We start from the raw sequence: 14,111 nt of genomic DNA, 5'->3' as shown, positions 1-14,111 counted from the left end.
TGTTAGAAAAATGTTTATTCTTTTGTTGCCCAGCATGTAAACACATCCCACCAGTTTGTAACAGACTCTTACAGTCATATTCCACATGAATACGTCCATGAGACAACCTATGGGATCAGCCAAACATGAGATGATGTCATGCATTGCTGTTAGATGTATTTCACATTAAATTATGTATCCCTTGAGCTTTATTCTCAGTTTATGTGCACTCAAAGAAATAAGTCAACATAATAATGTTTATATTTACAATTCTGAAAGGCAAAATGTGATTTTATAAAGGCATATGGGAAATGTAAAAAACTGTAGATAAGCATAACACTGAGAAATAAAAAGGCACAGTAATTTCACCTCTGGTTTTCAGTGGCATTTTCAGCAGCTATAGTTTAGTAATGCTGAGTGGCTCCTATTTTGCTGTCAAACATCCAAACAATGTCATCTCTGGGCCACCTCACGTCATTACTCGCTGTCGCTCTCCGCGCAGTTCACGCCCACTGCGTTGCTGGGACACTTGCAGGAGCGGCCGTTGGGGGTCGCTAAACAGAGGTGAGTGCAGCCCCCGTTGTTCACAGCACAGTAGTTTTGTCCTGGCGGAAGGAGAGAATACACAAACACTTATCAACGTCAGTGCGTTTGTATAAATCATAAGCCACCGCAGCGAGGAACAGCAGGAAAGCCTCTTCACTATTTGCAGATACATGCATACTCCGAAGAGACACATAGCAAACTCCAGATGTTGGAGGCCCCGCTCCCTCGGCTCCACATTCTCTGGCTTTATACATGCAGCCTTATCGAGAGGGGAGGATGAGGCCTGGTGCTGCACAGCAACATCACTCATCCTTCCAGTAAATAATGAATACTATAGCTGCAGAATTCCTCCTGCTACATCCTCGTCGAGAATCGGAACCTGGGATTTCTCTGGTTTTTAAAACCAAACTCAAAATACTTCATGGAGGGCACAGGGGTCATGACACCGGGCTGCTGGGCCGTGAAGAGCAAATGGACTGGATTATAAATGTGACTCAAAGGTACCCCCCCCTATGTGAGCACAGGTCATCTATTTCTAAGAATGGCTCTGTACTTGGTGTCAGATGTAATACAAAGACTACTACAGACATGAAAACATGTTTTTGAACATGAATGAAACATTTCAAAACATTAACACACAGCACACGAGGTCTTTATGGTGAACATATGCAACTGGTTTACTACCTGAAGGACACTGGGCATAGGCTGTGGTGATCCCATATAACTTGGTCCGTTTCTGAGGCTGGAACTCGTCTGATTCCGTGCCTGTATAGCGATCTACCGCAACCACGGCATCCCTGTTGTAAACACAATCATCACAAGAGTTTAGAAATCTGGGACAAACCCAGCTTGAGAAAAGTCAGCAGCCTGCCTTCCTGTGTTTTGTATAAAGTCTGTCAAGAATGAGTAAGGGTTAGGGTGGGTTTCTCGGCCATAGCTGGCATAGTTTGCCGTTTGCTGTTGCAGTGTGTCCCTCCCCCACCACCATCACCTCTCAACCTCCTCAAACAAGGCTACAGCCCTGGCGAGATCACAGGGAGGCCCCGGGTAGGTCACCAAAAGACGCTGAGGCTGAGAAATTGCAAGCAGCTGCCACTTTTTAAGATGCCTCCTCGCTCCACGTACACACACACACAAACAGATGCCCCAACCCACCCCCCCGCCGTCTTGTAGTGGCTAACATACAGAATCATGGGAAGAAAGCGCCACAGTTTCAGGGTGGGAGTGTCCGAGTCTGGGAGAACATCAAGGCCCCATGCTTGAAGTGTGGGGAGCTTTTCGACCTCTGACCCACCCTCTCCTTCCTCTACCTTGACAGATTTGGACTCTTACATTGCACAGTGAATCATGGATTAAGGCTGAATTAACTCCTTGATGCTACATTATCTTTGGCTCGCATTTATAAACATCAAACTCCTGCGTGTAGTAATATAAATGTTGTTTAGAGTAACGTAGTAACATTAGATATGTGTCTGAATCCTGACATTTGTGTGTAAAAACCTGCTCTTAATAAACTAGTTTATGATAATATAATAAGTCAAACCTCCTCCAGTCAGTGTAGTAGATGTTCTTCCCATAAGAAGTAATTCCGAAGGGGTACTGAATCCCCTCCATAACCTTTCTGCGGTCACCCCGGCCAGGATGCATGCACTCCATTTTATGTGTGCCTGCAGGCGAGAGATTACACTTAGTGCAGATCACAAGCAGACATCATTTCACACGTGAGTCATCTGTCTGAAGTCTACCTGCGTCTGCCCAACAAAGCTGAGAGCTCTGAGAGTCATACGTCAGGCCGTTCGGCAGGCCCAGGTCGTCTTTAACCAGCACCCTCCTGTTGGATCCGTCCATGTAAGAGGTCTCGATCTTGGGAGCGTCGCGGTTCCAGTCGGACCAGTACAGATTACTGATGCAAGAACACATGTGGAATCAGTTCACCGTCAAACTGAACAATAAACAACTATGAGACAGAAATATAAATATCTGACAGTTTTTTGCTAAACGTGAATATAATCATAAAAGTAATTCTTGTGCTATTATATGTTACTCTTGAACAGGAGCCAATCAAACTTGTCATTAATGTAATTTGATCCTGAATGGATGAGAGAGAATGGATGCACAGACATTAACTGGAAAGTCCCTGCAAACAAAAAAATCTTGGAAGCAGCCACAAAAGGCTAAAAGTAAAAATAGTAATAAATAAATAAAAAATAATAAATCTGTTGAGACCATTGTCTAATTTTGTGTTATGGGTTTGGGATTATTTTTTTGTTATTGTCTGGGCTTCACAGAATTTTGCAAAGTGTCCTTTTTGGGATACTTTGCTTTTATCAGTACAACTAAACTTTAAAAAGTTTCTATGATTTATAAAAAGAAGTTGATAAAGTGTAAAAGTTCTACAGACCCATTGGGAGGGTCAGTGATAATAGCTCGGGGGTTGACGAGATCAGAATCTATAATGACTCGACGCTGGGTCCCGTCCAGAGAGGCGACCTCAATGCGATCCTTCACCGAATCTGTCCAGAACATGGTTCGTCCCAAGTGATCGATGGCGATACCCTCTGGACTGTGTAAATCTGTCGAGAGGTTACATGCTGTTCATGGTATTCTTTACGTAAACAGTCCCAGGTTGTAAATGGCAGAAAATGAAAAGAGCCAGTAGATTGAAGGAACAGTGAACAGACGCTACCTGATCTAATGACAGCGACGGGGTCTCCCCCCTGGATGTTGGCCTTGCTGATTGAGGGAGATGTGATTTCTGTCCAGTAGACCATTTTCTCCACACAGTCATAGGCCACTCCGATGATTACCTTCTCCTGTGGAGGGGTCAACAAGCAATCTTTGAAGTGGACTTTGTTCAAACAAGAGTTGTTTTTTAGAGACATGGAGCAGATGTGTTTTCTGACATGAACATCCAGACATAAATCCAAACAAACAGAGCCACATACCAGCTGGTTTGGAAATCAGCGTAACAAGAAATGCAGCTCGCAATTCCAAAGATGTCGGACTGATGTTAGTAATTAGTGTGAATGTCACCATGTGCCTCCAATAAAGTTCAAGCCTTGAATGCATGGAGCAGATGGGGGGGAAATCGCATAGCTAGACTACAAATGTTAGTACCAGACAGGGACAGATAAACACACAACAGACTGCTACTTTTTGGATTGTTTTCGCCAATGTTATCTGAATGACACAGTCTTTTTACACCTGGCAGCTGATTGTGTGGACATGCTAGGATCTTACAAGCATTTGAATGTCATGAACCATCATTAATACAGCAAAGTATGTCATGGCACATACTTTAACCAAGGACCTTTTCATAAACACAAAAGATGATTAAACTCTGTCAGGAAGATGTTTTTAGTGAGAGGAAATATGAATTGCCGACCAGTTAAACAATTTACAAATTCTGGCAAATGGCTCAAACCATCAAAAATCTTCAAATAAAATGAATCACACAAAACCACTCAAACTGCTTGTAGAGTATCTTCTCTAAAAGAGATTAATATTAAAATAATAGAGCTCATACTTCCGCTGAGGCCCAACAGTCTCCTTATGAAACCACATTTATATTCACTAGACCCAGATTTTTATTTGGATCTTCACCAAATTGCACACACTCATAAACATCAGTCCCCTAAACATGTCTGACGTTTTTCATCAAGATTCATGAATTATTCTCTGGGAAATTAATGGAAATGTTAAAGAAAGTATAAACAATTTCTGTATCAACTCCCTGATCTGGATCTGCCAAAAAAAATTCTTCCTGGCCCTATACAGCATCCTCCCACCAAGTTTCGTGGTAATCTGTCAAGTAGGTTTTGTTTAAGTCTGCTTTCTAACATAAACACCTTGGCATAGTTGAAAACTTACAGGGAGATGGAGGACAGCCTTAGCACCATCCTTTTTCATGTCATAACCTTCCAGGGGGACGTACTCTATCCTGCCGCTCTGGGCAAACAGCAGGTGGGTTCCTGAGGGCAGGGGGTGGACGTCGGGTCGAGTGGTGGGTCCGATAGGTGGTGGCCCACCATCATGGTCGATACCTACAAGAAACAAACAGGAATGTATGTTAAATCATCTGTCATGCTCTTTGTCTCCTCTCTCCTGCCGTGGTCTCTCGTTGTGAAGTGTTAGATACATGTGTGTGATTTACTCACACATTGGTCTGCTGCCAGGTCCAGACCGAGACCCAGGGATCTCTTGTCCATTCCGGTCCACGCACCAGCAGTATCCTGTGCTGCCGTGGCACTGCATTGGTTCGTAGGCACCGTTCTCGTCACATGTGGGGATGTACTGTCCGGGCGCAGGACGGGGCCCCCGTGGACCTAACTCTGTCACACTTAGGAGATTGTCTCTGTGGCTCTCGCACCGTGTTTTTGTCCTCCCTGAGGAGATCAAATCCAAAAAAGAAAAGCTCTAAGCTGATCATAATACTCTGAGTGGATAGCACTAACCCATTCATAAGCTCATTTATGTTTCCCTTTGTCTTTGGCTTTAAATTCAGCGACATATAAATCCCCCATGTCTTATACCTTTAGGTGCAACAAATTCCTTTTACTATGCAGAAGAAAATGAAAAACAGGTTCCAGCTGGCACTGTGGCTGAGGAGCTCATTTCCAAGTGAAATAGCACTGCAGTGAACAATGCTGTGAATGAAAATGATCAGTTTTCCATTTTGTATTATTATGTATGCAACTACATTATGGAGAACTATTACTACTACCTGTCTGAACTCCCACGACAGATACTCTAAATTCAGCTCAGACTGAACGTTACAAAAACTCAATGTGAAACAATGTAGGATGTCAGGTTTACTTGTCAGAGAGCGTCTGCACAATGACACTTACCTGGAAAGCAGGACAAGCCGTCGCCATAGTAACCCGGCCTGCACTGGCAGGTAAATGATCCCTGGGTGTTTTGACACACCGCCTCCTGGTGGCACCTGCCTGGCTGGCACTCGTCTATGTCTTCAGGCAGGAGAAAAGAGGGTGAGTGAGGACAGAGAAGACTCACGACAGGCTAAAACAATTTCTGAATGTCCAATCTGCTGTGTCCTTTTATAGTCAGGGTTCTACAGTGTGGTCCGAGCCCTCGGAGTGCAGAACACCGAGCCAAGAATGGAAACTATGAATGAGTGCTACTGAGGCTACACACTCCCTCCACATAAGAAATGCTCATCTGCTTCTTATGGTTCACTGTTCAACCACTGCAGATGTGTTATGCAACCGATCTCACCTCCTCCCCCAGTCCCGAGCAGATGTTTTAATCATTTTAGCCTCAAACTCCACATGTTGGATTTGACTACTTGTGTTCAAGGACTACACAACTCACTTTCCATTTTACACACTTGACCAGCAATAGTTCATGTTACCACCAACCACGTGAATTTGGATCAAAGGCACCCACTGGTTTCAGCAGATTTTTTGTTTTTGTTGAACATTTCATCGTCACATGATGAGGCCGTTGCAAGGAGAGTCTGATTTTAAAACTTCTCCTTGTAAGTGAAACAAAGGATGCTCTGTCACCCGAGATCTGAGGATGAATTTACAACAGCATTCTGTCTGACTGCCCACAGCTACAAAAATCACATCATTTGCACAACCTCCTTGTCAGATCATGTTTTCTCTATGATGATTAATCTGAAAACACGAATGCTGAGCTTTTTTGGCTGCCATCTCTCAAATCTCGAATTTCACATTCTCTTTGCACACACCAACATGAAGCCTGGAGTGTGCCACTGGAATATTTATATATTTTACAACGTTCAACGTTCAAAGTTCAACGTTCGTGAAGTAATATACATTTGTATTAAGTCATAGGGGACCTCTATTAAAATTCAGTCATTAAAGTATCGCGGGAAAACTGTTTCTAATTACTTTTTAAATGAATTGGTGTATTAACTGGTTGTAAGTAGCAATGTAAAAGTCTATCATTGCTCCAGATGAAGAGTGAAGAAATGTTGTGATGTGATGTACTATCTAAGGTTTTAAGTGAGAAAAAAGTTTAACTTTATGCCGCTATGAAGATAGTAGATCTAAAAGTTATTAATAACAGATGGACTATAATAGGCAAAACCACTGATATAGTCCTTTAAATCAATGATGATGAACACCACGGCTATGTTTATGAATTCATTATGATATACCACAAGTTCTGTATTGTAATTTGATGCAATCATGGATATTATTGTTGTTACCTTCTCATGAGGCCCCCTATTCCCCTATTTGTCACTTAAAGACTGAGAGTAGCATGTGTCTCTGTGCAGTACCTTGGCAGATTCTACCGTCTCCTATGAACCCCGGCAGACAGGAGCAGATGTAGGACGAGCCTCCGGTGTAGCTGCACTGAGCGCGCTCAGGAATGTCACAGGTATGGGTTCCTTCTTCGCAGGCATCAACGGGTCGCCTAACCTCTGAGGGGGAGGAGGGGAAGTGAGAAAATTGCTTATCTTGTAACTTTTTGTGTCACTTTTTCCAAGATGCTCTGTGCTGTCCTGATGTGGTCTGACATTTAAATTTTTTAAAACCTAATGACACTTTCTACAAGGTAATCTGTTAAATGATGTTACTGCACCACAGCTAGTTCAAAGATGTGTATGTGTAATTAGTAAGTATATATAAATGAGGTTTGTCTTGCTCACCCTGGTCTTCCTTATGTTTTAATACCTTTAATTACAGTTTGTGTCTGTGCACCTCAAACACCAGGAGAGATTTCTGAAATATGCACTTGTACTCTGCAGCACACAAACACCACTTACCAACACAGGTCTGCCCATCGCTGCCGAACTGATATCCGTCTTCACATTCACAGCGGAAGGTCCCGGGCTGGTTGTTGCAGATGGCGTGGAAGCCACAGATCTGAGGGTCCTCTCTGCACTCATCAATATCTGATAAAGAGAAAAGAGCCAATTATCATGTGCTAATAACGTCCACATTAGGCCCATGTTTGAGTTGGGAGCTCTGAAGTCTGGACTTGTCAGATCAGTGTCCTTCACTATCAGATGTAGGCAGATCAGAGAGCTGAATCAGATTTCCTAATTACGAGTGTTTCAAGATTGCATCTGTCTGAAATACATCCTTCCTTGTCCTGCTATATGTGCCGCGGAGCTTCCTGTCTGGTCTTGAACGCAATAGCTCTTTGCTCCTATAGAACACGGGCTGAGGGCCACACTGGATATGTGAACCTAGTCTGGGAATATGGGACACTTTGATTTCCATGTGGGAGTCCCTCTGCTCATTGGCAAGATTGTGCAGTTCCCCAGGAAGGAAGGCTTTACACAGTCTGGGTTAATTAAACCATGTCTCTGAACAGATGTGGAAACAGTATGATTTACTTGAAAGCAGAGAATACATTAGTGGAGAGATTCAAGAGGCTTGTACATCCACTTAATTGCCCAAAATATGTATTTTGTCATATGTCATCCTTACCATAACATGTGCGTCCATCACCATTGAATCCAGCCGCACACTGGCAGGTGACCTGATTTCCGTCTCCAGGTCGGCAAACAGCGTTGGTGTCACAGCCGTGTCGCCCTGTGAAACACGGATTCTCTTCTGGCTGCCCTCCTGAGAATTGAAGAAGTAGGACAGTGTTGTTACGACGCAATTAACAATTTATAAACAACACCCCCAACTTTTAGTAAAACTGTCTTTTGGTCAGGATGTTATATGTTTTACTCCAGGAAGGAAGGGAGCTCAGACCAAAACAGGAAGACAAAAAAAATCTCCATGACCTCACCATTGACATCCCCGACCTTGTTGCTCATGGCGAACCGGATGAGCTCGTTATTAGCGTCGTACATGACAAAGACCTGGTCCACGCTCAGCATCTGGGTCGGTTTCATGTCTCTGGCAGACTCGTCGTGCTGGCAGCTCTGGAAGGTGATGGTCTGACGCCACTGGTACGTCCTGGTTTCAGTGGATCCATCTGGCAAGCTCACTACATAGTCCCGAGTGGAGGATGAGGTGATCACTGGAGGGTAAGATTGACAGGTAAAAGATCAAGGAGTTATCACCTAACAAGAGTTCTACTTTCAAAAGCTGAAAATGCTTGGACGCTGAAATATTGAGGTTCAACAGCTACAGAGATTTACATTGAGTGAACGTTTTCTGTTTGAGCTGTAACTCACAGTTGTTGCTGTACTGGTAGATCTCTGAGTAGCGCTCCATCTGCACACTGGCTCCGAGAGGCACCTCAGGGACCCGGCCCTCCAGGGTGGTGCTCACCGCCAGGTGGTCATGCTCATCGATGCCTCTGAACTCCTGCTTGATGGTCAGCTTCTCATTCCCTGGCAGAAAGGTCACCTCAGCCTGCCGTGTGAACTCCCCCCCTTCAGAGGACAGAGAAGAGGTTAACTTTAAGACCCCGGCCCGGGATGAACTTTGGCTTGCCGCCATCTGTCTGAGCTGATGTAATGTGAGGGGAATTCAGCTGGAATTCAGTTGAAACTGCAGCTGTACAGCAAACTGCGCTTGTAACAGCTCTGTGGGAAGAGATTTATTCTTCCTGAATCTTCATTCTTGTTTTTTAAGCCGGTGAAACCCGAGAAAATCATTACATTATAACTGTCTGCTTGTGCAGTGGTAGAACTTTTCCCCTCACCGATAATACTGAAGCCGTTCTTGAAGCCAGGCTGCTCCAGAGCAAAGGCCCATCCAATCACACCACCAAGGGCCGACAAGGGTTGCAGCGAGGGCCCAAGAGTCTGTGGGATGTCACTGATGGCGACGTAGGATCGACCATCGTTTACAACAACGTACGAGTGGAGATCGTTGCCGCTGAACTCCAGTGGAGAAGGAGAGTTGCCCACGTACACTCTTCCGTTCACTTTACCGTTCATCCTCTGGGGCTTTCCTACAAAAACAAACCAAAACCAACAATGTTAGTCACAGAGAAAAGCAACCAAAAACCTCATGGCTGCACTCAAGAGATTTGACCCATCTGCTCAGATTAAATTCATGAGTTGTGAGGACACTTGAGCAACAGGAAGTGACTAAGACAAACAGCAGGACAGATGCTAAAAGACTTCTCCAACATCTGTCAGCTATTAAGAATTAATAAATTAAACTGTCTCTGGATAATGAAGTCTTTAAACTGTTTTGTTTTTTTAAAGCTAACCCGGACAGAAGTATTTTAACACTGGTGTACTGTGTTCAACAAGTAGGCTCCTAGTTCATGATATTAAAATGTTACATTTTAGAAACCAATTTAACAAAGATAATTTCCTACACCACAGTGTTTCAAAGAATCGCCACAAGTGAATTTTTTTTAAAGTCAGCTAGCAAGGAAGGCTAAACTTCTAATACTGTGACATTTTTGCTACGTTGCAATGTTTTATATTTCTTCAATTTATTTCACCTTTAAATTAGCACAGGGTGATAACCACTTTCACTAATGGATATAACATTGCATTAATGGGCTTAGATACTAATGCTGCCTAATGTTCTAAAATCTAAGTCTGTCCTTTTTATAAATAAAATATATAGATTAGATATTATGTATCATTAAGCTGTGTTAAGTCTGTCATATACACACATTTCAAGCATTTTAACTAAACACATTACTCTCCGGATAAAGAATGACGAAGACAGTTAAAAAAATTTAAAATTAAGTGATTCGATAAAACATAGACGTACCCTCTGCCACACACTGTATCCCGTTGCCATAGAAGCCAGGCCTGCAGTGGCAGCAGTATCCATTAGAGTAGTCCTTGCAGTCAGCAAACTGGGAACACTTATTCCTGTTGTTCGCACATTTCCCAAGGTTATATGAGAACACTGAAAAAAGAAGCGAAAAGCCAGAACATATGATTAACTATAGATTTTGAACTAATAGTGTTCAGAGGAGCATTTTTTAAATTCTGTGTCAATATATAGAGAGCAAAAATAAAGCCTCACCATCTACATTTATATCTGTGTCGTCCACCACCACCACTTCTGGGTTCTGAGGCTGATGTGGCTGATACTGAACAGGGTGGATTTCGACCTGTCCTCCCTCCGGTTCATAGGGAGGGTACTCTACTTGCTGTCCATTGGTATACACAGTCCTCCTTGCATCAGTGTCCTGCTCATGGCGATTGGGGGCCGCATGGGCTGGGGCCTCAGTGGGCAGGCCAGTGACCTCACCTGGAGCCACATTGGTAAAATAGGGTGACGTACCGATCTCGTACACCCACACACCCCGCAGGCCAGAGTTGGTTTTCCTGAAAGAGTGAAAATTGTGGGTTGAAAACGCTCTTACATTCACTGTTCCTGAAACATTACCAAGCCTGTACAACTGGCAGGCAACCTGCGTTCCTGTGCTGACGGACACTAGTTGACTTACTCTGGTAAAGCCCTTACAGATGCCTCGTCATCAGTGGTGGTGCGGTAGTATGGTCCCTGGCTGTTGAACAGGAAACCCCGGACCAAACCCTTGCTAAAACCGGTATGCATGATCACACTGCTGTCTCCTGCAGGCGTGGAGGTAGACTGTATCCCATCCCGTGTATACAGGAAAATAGCATACGAGGCGGTCTCCAGGGAGGCTATAACCAGCTGGAAGGTGTTTCTCTGTGAAATAAAACATGAAGAGAGGTTATAAATAACCAGTTTCTCCTTGGATCACTTCAATAATCATGTGATGCTCACTTTCTTGTCTCTGCTTTGAGGTTCCTGGGTGGCGACATCGACCCAAGTGATCACCACGGCTTTGGTGGGATTGACTTCATCGTCCTCAGGGAAGGCTCTGTTGATGTGCTCGGCTGCCCGACGCAGGGCGTCAGGAGTGGAGTCTTGGCGGAAGAAAACTTTCCCCACACCGTCACTCGTGTCCAGGTCCCCTTGCAGAGCCGCAATCATGCCAAACTTTGGGGGCATTTTGCCAAGATATGTCGACTCACTTGTCGGTTGTGCTGTGGCAACAAAACCATTGGTGTTGATCTGGAATTAAGAGCTCAGGTTGGTAACGGGGACAGGAGAGGCTGATTCTAACACTGTATGACCCAACAGAGCCAGTCCAGTCTGACCCACTTTGATCTTTATTTCAAACTCATTAGAGTAATGACCCAAGTCCGCTGCCATGTCCCACAAAAGTGCTAATGAACAAACAAGATGCCATTTAACGCAGATTGTTCACACTTAAGGTTTAATGTGAACACATGCAAGGCTTGTAAAAAAAGAAAGCTGCGTTCTGGTCAAAAACACATACACACACACACATGCGCACACACGCTGCACTTGGGTCTCCTCCACTTCCTGGCCAGGGGAAAACAAGAGCACTATTCCTGGCCCGTATTCCAGCGTTTCCTGTCCTTGCCCCTGACGAGCAGCCCCAGAGAACCCAGAGATTGAACACTAATGTTCATTACAGAAGCTTCCTGCCAAAATGGCAGAAAGAGCTGGGAAAATGATCAGCGATTCTGATCTCACTGACAGAGAGATCATTAATGTTGGTGAAAGTGCCAGGGCCCAGTGGAATATGAATCACACTCAGGAGGAGACAGTAAAACCTCCTGATGATGAGAAAGAAAAAATGTCTGGTGTGAAAAGCATTGCTGTTCCCCCACAGGGCACAGACAGCTCCGGGTACTGTCATGTGAGAGAAGCCAAAATCTTTAGGCTATCTTGACTCTTGTAGAGAAAAATGTTGTGGTGGCTCATAACTTGGAGGCAGCAGTGGGAAAACCCCTGTAGACTCATTATTATTACAAGGAATTAAATATTTACTCTCAACCTCAGACTCATGTTAAATCATGACTTCTTGCGTCTGTAATTCTCCACGAGTAGATCAACTCCTTGGATGAAACTGCGTATGATGGTGCTCAGTGAATGACAAATTATAACTCACTGATTAAAATAAATTTAAATTGTCTTTTGACAGACTTTTCATTACATTTCATTAGACGGATCACATCTTGAGAAATTAAAGCTCTCGTCCTTTCCTAAAGATTACTGCTTCCTTCAGCTATTAGATTAGATATAGATAGAACTTTATTGATCCACACATCGGAAATTCAGCAGCAGGCAGGTCAGAATCAGGTAGACAAAAGAATAAGGAATATGAAAAGGACAATAGAATAAAAATAAGAATTTTAAGTAAACAATGGGTATGTACATTCTGTACACACAGGATTATTATTATTATAGACTATCTTACTTTATGAAAGTACTCATAAGACATGCAAGAATTCGGTAACTGTTGATTTCCTGCCTTTCAAGAAAAAAGCCCTTTGTACATAATTACTCTCAGATAGCATGTTATCCAAATGCAGCACAATTAAAACACAGTTGCAGCACTTTTCTTTGAGAGAATCACGGAGAATAAAGGGCTGTTTGTCTGTCCAACACAATGGTGCAGCTTTCAGCAACTTTTCCCAAGTTACTTACAAGCTCCACGTGGTAACAGGAAACAACAAATAATACACATAAGATGGACTTATTATGTTCCAGGTCAACGTTTGTATAGTTACAGTATTTTACGCAAATGCTGCAGGATGTGCACATTGTATTTGAGTCAAATGCGCATCTTTCACACTGTTATGTGACACAGACTTGTTGCTATACGTTTTGGAATGGTTTGCAAACTAAGATGCCTGCAGTACTTTGGTCTCTGTGTCAACAGTAAAACGATAACCTCAGGGGAAGCTGCAAGAATGCGCACACTACACACCACATTCATCCAGATAGAGCAGCGTCTACGATAAGTAAATCAATATTTACGAATATTCCAGATCAACAGAGACAATCATCGCCTGCCCCAGATACATTTTGCAATTTTCAGGTATTGTTTAACGTCGTAACAGCTTCCACGGAATGCGCAATTACGCAAGACGGATGGACTGACCGCCCTGACCAGCAAATCCCATGCGTGAGTTTGTATTGATATACTATGATAGTTTCACAAGTAACTGGTTAACTTACAAAGATGCTGTCGAAAGAGCCATCATAAAATAACACTGGCGTTTGCAGTTCAACTCTGTGCGTCTGGTCAGTCCCCGGCTCCAGTAGCTGGTCCCTTGCGCTCGGACCGTAGGGGAACAGCTCTCCCCTGGTTATGCTCTGCGCCGAGGCCACGAATCCCAGAAAACTCGCACAGACGAGCCATCCTCGCTCCTGCCAACCCATTGTTCCGTGTTTTCAGCGTCGGGCGAGCGGTCCTGCTGCTTGTCCGGCCCAGGATACAGGAGAGTGACGCACTGGATCCAGCGAGGAAAGTTCAGTCAGAGTTTGAGAGATGTGGGGCGGAGTTGAGAGGGGGCGCTGAGAAATGCTTTCGTAAAACCACCAGAGGAGAGAGAAATGAGAGGTGGGCTTCACTTAGCTTTTCTCCTCGTGTTTGCCCTAAAACAGTTCCCTGAAGTGATGTGGTTTTGACTGGAGGCTGACGTACCTGGGGTCAACTTGACACAAGACATCTGAAGTGAATGCGTTTGGCCCACTTTGCCAAACAAAAACACCGCCTGCCAGGAGTTATCAGGGATAGCCGAGGACAAAAGTATCCACTGAGAAGCACAGAAGTTGATTTCACATCATATCCCTTGATTTTAATTCTTCAAGCTCATTGTTGCCAATACAGTAGAAAGCAGCCAGTTTTGTTTGGACGATAAT

General features: G+C 43.9%; 1 protein-coding gene across 1 annotated transcript; it reads right to left on the bottom strand.

Moving 5' to 3' along the window:
- nid1a (nidogen 1a) lies at nt 1-13,736 on the bottom strand. Its single transcript, XM_035172584.2, has 20 exons — nt 13,425-13,736; nt 11,154-11,444; nt 10,849-11,075; nt 10,422-10,726; nt 10,161-10,301; nt 9,127-9,378; nt 8,654-8,854; nt 8,263-8,496; nt 7,953-8,090; nt 7,283-7,411; nt 6,794-6,937; nt 5,373-5,492; nt 4,683-4,910; nt 4,396-4,568; nt 3,212-3,338; nt 2,927-3,098; nt 2,271-2,428; nt 2,069-2,192; nt 1,210-1,322; nt 1-584 (listed from the first exon to the last, which is right to left on the bottom strand). The coding sequence occupies exons 1-20, from the start codon at nt 13,626-13,628 to the stop codon at nt 457-459; spliced, it is 3,609 nt and encodes a 1,202-aa protein (XP_035028475.1). The 5' UTR covers nt 13,629-13,736; the 3' UTR covers nt 1-456.
- Nucleotides 13,737-14,111: the final 375 nt, after the last annotated feature.

Source organism: Hippoglossus stenolepis, chromosome 12, assembly GCF_022539355.2.
Source record: "Hippoglossus stenolepis isolate QCI-W04-F060 chromosome 12, HSTE1.2, whole genome shotgun sequence".
Lineage (NCBI taxonomy): Eukaryota > Metazoa > Chordata > Actinopteri > Pleuronectiformes > Pleuronectidae > Hippoglossus > Hippoglossus stenolepis.
The sequence above is the reverse complement of the archived record's forward strand: the minus strand, read 5'-3'. Positions and strand labels throughout refer to the sequence as shown.

Coding starts and splice junctions, on each gene's coding strand:
- nid1a (XM_035172584.2), bottom strand. CDS start 13,628: ATGGGTTGGCAGGAGCGAGGATGGCTCGTCTGTGCGAGTTTTCTGGGA. Junction 11,076..11,153: donor CTCAAAGCAGAGACAAGAAA/GTGAGCATCACA, acceptor TTTATTTCACAG/AGAAACACCTTCCAGCTGGT. Junction 4,911..5,372: donor CGGCTTGTCCTGCTTTCCAG/GTAAGTGTCATT, acceptor TGATCTCCTCAG/GGAGGACAAAAACACGGTGC.